The 6094-nt window shown below is 31.4% G+C and overlaps 1 protein-coding gene across 1 annotated transcript in view; it reads left to right on the forward strand.

Moving 5' to 3' along the window:
* The first annotated feature begins 2462 nt into the window (after positions 1–2462).
* Positions 2463–6094, forward strand: part of LOC105620420 (structural maintenance of chromosomes protein 3) — an 8375-nt gene continuing 4743 nt past the window's right edge. Inside the window, exons 1-11 of the mRNA XM_012201914.1 lie at positions 2463–2541; positions 2637–2815; positions 3053–3211; positions 3274–3433; positions 3502–3787; positions 3876–4050; positions 4156–4269; positions 4376–4626; positions 4719–4862; positions 4988–5299; positions 5432–5743. Coding sequence (XP_012057304.1) covers positions 3146–3211; positions 3274–3433; positions 3502–3787; positions 3876–4050; positions 4156–4269; positions 4376–4626; positions 4719–4862; positions 4988–5299; positions 5432–5743 — 1820 coding nt within the window. The 5' untranslated portion in view covers positions 2463–2541; positions 2637–2815; positions 3053–3145. The remainder of the gene's footprint in view (positions 2542–2636; positions 2816–3052; positions 3212–3273; positions 3434–3501; positions 3788–3875; positions 4051–4155; positions 4270–4375; positions 4627–4718; positions 4863–4987; positions 5300–5431; positions 5744–6094) is intronic.

Here is a 6094-nt window from a genome sequence, read left to right on the forward strand (position 1 = left end):
GTATTTTTGTAAGATCTATTTACATGTTTTTCTTTTTTTCAAAATCTATTTTCTCAAACATCGTCTAGTACATCTTCGAAACTCGCTACATGTCTCATATATTGATGAGAAAATATGCATTGATATCGATAGCGTACAAATTTCTGGACATTGGGATCATTGTAGGATCCATATCTCATGTGCAAATTGCGATTAGTGATAATCGAAGCAACGGCATGTTCATACCTCTGCTACATGGAAGACATTCATCAAGAGACGTGTAGATATCGAGCGATTAATGCAGTCAACATTCCCATCATCATCACCAATTCAAGATCTAAATGTGGAACTTGTTAAAATATATGGTACGAATAACGTGAAGCTAACATTAAATGGCACATGTTTGTACATGACACAACTATTTTCTTATTTGAGTTTGAGCATATGTTGAACATGTATTCTATGAACTGAATCAATATACGCACGATTTAGTAAGAAATTCAAATATTTCGTGTCATTTTTAAGACAAAATTGTATTACTAATAAAAGATGCTGCAAACACTTTATACAAAATTTATGATAGAAATTCTATTATAGAATGTGAACTAATAGTCTATGGTTTAGATAGGTTATTATATTGTACCGTATTACATGATAAATAAATGTATGTTAAAATATATGTTCTTTTCTTCTAAAATTATTTTATCCTTAGTATCTTTGCCACTTCTTCATATCTTCGCAGTAGTATTGAATTAGTCAGTAAAAAAGCACGCTTAGCCATTTGTATTACATTTATACAAAAAAAGAATATTATTATAATTAGTAGTGTTACTAGGTTATATTATTAAAAATTCATAAAAATATTTAATTAGTTTTTAAGTCGTATCATTAAAAATCGTAAATACTATATCTATTTAATAAAATCATGTGCAAAAAAAGAAAAAAAAGAGCATAACGGGAAAAAGAGAGATCGCAAATAATAAGTATAGAAGTGCAACGGGTGAAAGAAAGAAGGAACAAACCTCCTCTTCCCCTCTAATACTGATGACCCCGATGACGCGCTTCCCCTTTCCACAAATCCAGTATCAGTGACTTCGCCCTTCCCGCGCGACACTAGAGGCATCTGCCGGTTGCTGTATCCGTGGGTTGGAATCCCTATATTTATACTATTATTCATTTTTATTTCTTGAGTACACGTTTTGGACAAATCAGTGGGCAATATGTCATTTTCGTTCGCGCGCGCGCGCGCGCGTGTGTGTGTGTGTGTGTGTGTGTGTGTGTGCGCGTGTGTGTAAACTAAACATATAATTTAAGCTAAAATCTAATTCACTGTAATAATCTAATCCAATAATGGATAATAATTGTTTGAAACTGTTTTTAAACTATCGCAACGGAAGTTTCTTCAATAACCATTTTTGTAACTGAATTATATAATATGTATAGAAAAAAATTATGCCATATTGATGTAACAATATTAAATTGCAGTAATACTTCATACTGTAAACATTGTAATATTCCATAATTATCTGGTTATATAACAGTTTTATATCATAAAAGTAACTTTACATGTTATAATATTCGTTATTTCCACATTATATTACTGCAATAAATAGTATTTATTGGACAGAAAAGTTGCACCTTTTTTTTCGATGTGTTTCGGAATGCAGTTTGCTTATCGAGCGATTGGTTCTTATTCATAGATATACAAATAAGAACTAATCGCTTGATGAGTATGCTGCATTCCAAAACCCATCGAAAAAAAGTGTTGCAACCTTTCTGTGACCGGCTATGTACAAACGACCTAGAGAGAGAATAGAAAAACAAAGAGCAACTGAGAAAGAAATTTAAATGGCGTTACTTATTTCGCGCATGCACATTCCATTTTGGCCAATCAAAGGTTCCGACAGAATTGTGCTACTGTTAACTATATATACTGTGGTCAAGAATTAGTATGAAAAGGCACCTGTAAGCTCATGATGCTCGATATTTGACTCTTTTATGTAATGGCACCTTAAGCTAGGCTCATGGCGTCTCCCGCCCAAACCTAGGGTCTTTTTGTAATCGCCAACCTGCATGTTATACAAATGTCGCTTTTGCGGGCTCTACCAACAAATCGGTCGAATGTTTTCGTCGCGTCTCGTATGCTCGATCGTATTTTGGAGTAACATTACGAATGATACGTACGTCAGACTTCTCATTACATCATGTACATTAAACAGGTTTGTAAGCAAATTGTATTTGTGTCGCAACACATCATTCTTGAGACGGAGTTACGCTTCGTCTTTTCTTTATGTGACTTTATTCACCTTTCTTGCATTGCTTCCATTCTAATTCTTGATTGGATTATTATTGAGGTTTTATATGCATGAATTGTATATTACCATGAATTTTAAGTTACTGTCGAATTTCTAAAGCTAATATATTAATTCGGAGCATCAATACATTGTTATTATTGCGATTTCTCTGATGGGTTTATGTTGAAACAGGTAATTATCCAAGGATTTAAGTCATATCGTGAACAGACAGTTGTTGAGCCTTTTGATCCAAGACACAATGTAGTGGGTATGTAACTGATAATCTTATGCAGAATTGATATGCAGTTAATAAGATTGATATGATTATACATATACATTGTAACTGAACACTTTTCTTCTAAGTTGGCAGAAACGGTTCTGGAAAGAGTAACTTCTTTTACGCGATTCAATTTGTCCTTAGTGATGAATTCTCTCATCTCAGACCAGATCAGAGACAGGGACTGTTGCATGAAGGAACAGGACCTCGTGTTATATCTGCCCATGTAGAAATCATATTTGATAATTCTGATGGAAGATTACCGGTAAAAATCAGTAGTTTATGTCACTAGTTGTTTAAACGCGCGCGCGTGTGTGTGTGTGTATGTGTGTGTATATATATATGCATATGTATGTGCGTATATGCGTACGTATGTATATACATACGTGTATAGTACGTATGTAAAATATTTAAATATACATATATTTAATATCATTTTAGATTTTATCAATAATATTCATAATATATTTTAATAATATATATAATTTTGTCTTTTATTCAGATCGATAAAGATGAAGTTTATTTAAGAAGAGTAATCGGCTCCAAGAAAGACCAATATTTTCTCAACAAAAAGATTGTAACAAGGAATGATGTAATGAATTTATTAGAGTCGGCAGGATTTTCTAGGTCTAATCCGTATTATATTGTGAAGCAAGGAAAGGTTTGTTTTTTTTAATGTAGCATATTTATATTTATCTGTAGTATAATATAATTGTTTTGCAGATAAACCAAATGGCAACAGCACCAGATTCCCACAGATTGAAATTATTAAGAGAGGTAGCAGGTACTAGAGTATATGATGATAGAAGAGAAGAATCAAAATCTATTTTGAAAGAAACAGAAGGAAAACTAGAAAAAATCGAGGATTTTCTGCGAACAATAGGTCAAAAACTTAAAGAATTATTTAAAATAAATGAAGTAAAATGAATAAATAATTATTTTATATTGTAGAAGAGCGTTTGCAAACACTTGAAGAAGAGAAGGAGGAACTGAAAGAATATCAACGTTGGGACAAACAACGTCGTTGTTTAGAATATACGATCCACGAACGTGAACTTAAAGAAAATAAAAGAAAATTAGAAGAGCTCGAGGAGTCTAGAGCAAATAGTGGAGCCGAACAGGCGAGATTAGGTGCCGAAGCTAAAACAGCGCAAGAAATGGTACGTGCAGCTACGAAGAGGCTAAAGGAAGCAAAAAAGGAAGTGCAAACTGCCAAAGAAGAAAGAGATACTCTTAGGTAATACATATACTTAGGTAATACATATAAAAATTGCATATAAAAAACAGCAGAGAAATATTTGTAATAAAATGTTTGTAAAATATAGTGCAGAGCAACAGCAATTGCTGAAAGAAAAAAACAAATTAACTTTCACTATTAACGACTTGCTAGAAGAAGTAAAAGGTGATAATGACAGCAAGAAACGAGCTCAACAAGAGTTGGAAAAGTTGAAGTCTAATATCGCTGCTCGAGAAACCGAGTTAAAGTCTCTTAAGCCAGAGGTAAAAAAATATTCAAATATTTATATATATATTTAAATATATATTTAAAATTATGTGTATTTATTTAAAATACTAGAATGTGTGGAGAAACATTTTTCTTTACAGTATGAACGAATGAAACGTGTTGAAGAGGAGTGTACACGAGAATTACAGTTAAAAGAGCAGAAACGAAAAGAATTATATGCTAAACAAGGTCGTGGTAGTCAATTTACTACTAAGGTAAAAATAAAAAAAATTGTGACTCCATAATTCAAGTTGTATTTTTGTTTTACTTAATACTTAAATTCTAATATAATAGTTTAAAGATTTATTTATACATTGGTAGGATGAAAGAGATAAGTGGATACAAAATGAGCTTAAGCAGCTTACGAAACAGATAAAGGATAAAGAAGAGCATCAAAAAAAAATTAGCGAAGATTTAAAACGTGATGCAGAGAAACAAATTGCTTTGGAGAAAAAAATAGGAGATCATACACGCGAGATGGAACAGCAACGTGCGTCAATAGACGATCATAACAAGCAATATTATGAGCTTACGAAATCGAAAGATCAGTGTCAAGCAACTCGAAAAGAACAGTATGTTAAATTAATACTTGCGTTAAAAATCTTAGAATTTTACAAATTAAGTATATATATATATATATATATATATATATGTCGAATTGCAGGTATCGGCAGGAGAGTGTATTGCAATTAAATTTATCTGGTCTAAAGGAGGATTTAGCGAAAGCAGATCAAAGTCTAAGATCTATGGCTGGCAAACCTATTTTGAATGGCAGGGATAGCGTACGCAAAGTACTAGATACTTTTCGGTAAGATTATTTTTTTATAATTTATAATTTTTTTTATAATATAGATATATTATATGCACAATTTTTTGAAGAGATACATTTATGACGATGACATATGTAATATGATGATATTAATATCTTTATAGTGGACGAAAAGATATGGCTAATGAAGTGAGCAGCTATTATGGGCCTGTAATTGAAAATTTCAACTGTGACAAGAGCGTCTATATGGCAGTTGAAGTAACCGCTGGGAATAGATTGTTTCATCACATTGTGGAGACCGACAAGTTTGGCACAAAAATTTTAAAAGAAATGAACAATCAACGGTTGCCAGGAGAAGTAACTTTTATGCCACTGAATAGACTTCACGTAAAGGATATTGATTATCCACAGACTTCTGATGCTATACCCATGATATCCAAGTTGAATTATGATCCCAAATTTGATAAAGCGTTAAGGTAAAAGGATATAAAATAAAAATTATTAAATAAGAATTTTTTTCTTTTCTTGTTTTATTTCTTTGTAATATATAAAAATTTTTTTATATATTATTATCGTACATTATTATATTATATTTTTGTTAAATATAGATATATATTTGGAAAGACTTTGATCTGTCGTAATTTGGAAGCAGCAACGACTTTGGCGCGGGATTCTGGCTTAGATTGCGTTACATTAGAAGGAGACCAAGTTTCATCCAAAGGCTCTTTAACTGGCGGATATTTCAATACACTCAGATCACGGCTTGAGATACAAAAAACTAGATCGGAATTAATGTCACAAATTTCTACTCTTGAAACTCAATTAACGACGCTTAAAGAAGAAATCAGAAAGGCGGATCAAAATATTAGTTCTTACGTTAGCGAAATGCAGAGAACTGAAACTAAAAATAGTAAAGCTAAGTATGTAATTAGATATTTTTAATCTAGAATTATAATTAATATTAATTTCAAAAATTATACAGGGTGTCCCAAAATAATCACTAAATATTTCGTGGGCAGGTAGAGCGAACTAAACTGAGTTGAAGTCTTTTATCATTTTGCAATTTTCACAATAATTAACAAGATATTAATTGGTAAAAATTGTCGAAAATTAATCTTCAATAATTTTCAAATACTATCAATTTTACAGAAAAATTGCAAGAGACAAAAATGGTTTATTTTTTCTCATAGAGCTTTGAAAATTTTTTCAGAATTTTTAATCAACTTTTTAGTATTGCATTTTCTTTTTTATCAACATGAGAAAATACGGTA

The sequence above is a fragment of the Atta cephalotes genome (assembly GCF_000143395.1).
Source record: "Atta cephalotes unplaced genomic scaffold scaffold00026, whole genome shotgun sequence".
NCBI lineage: Eukaryota > Metazoa > Arthropoda > Insecta > Hymenoptera > Formicidae > Atta > Atta cephalotes.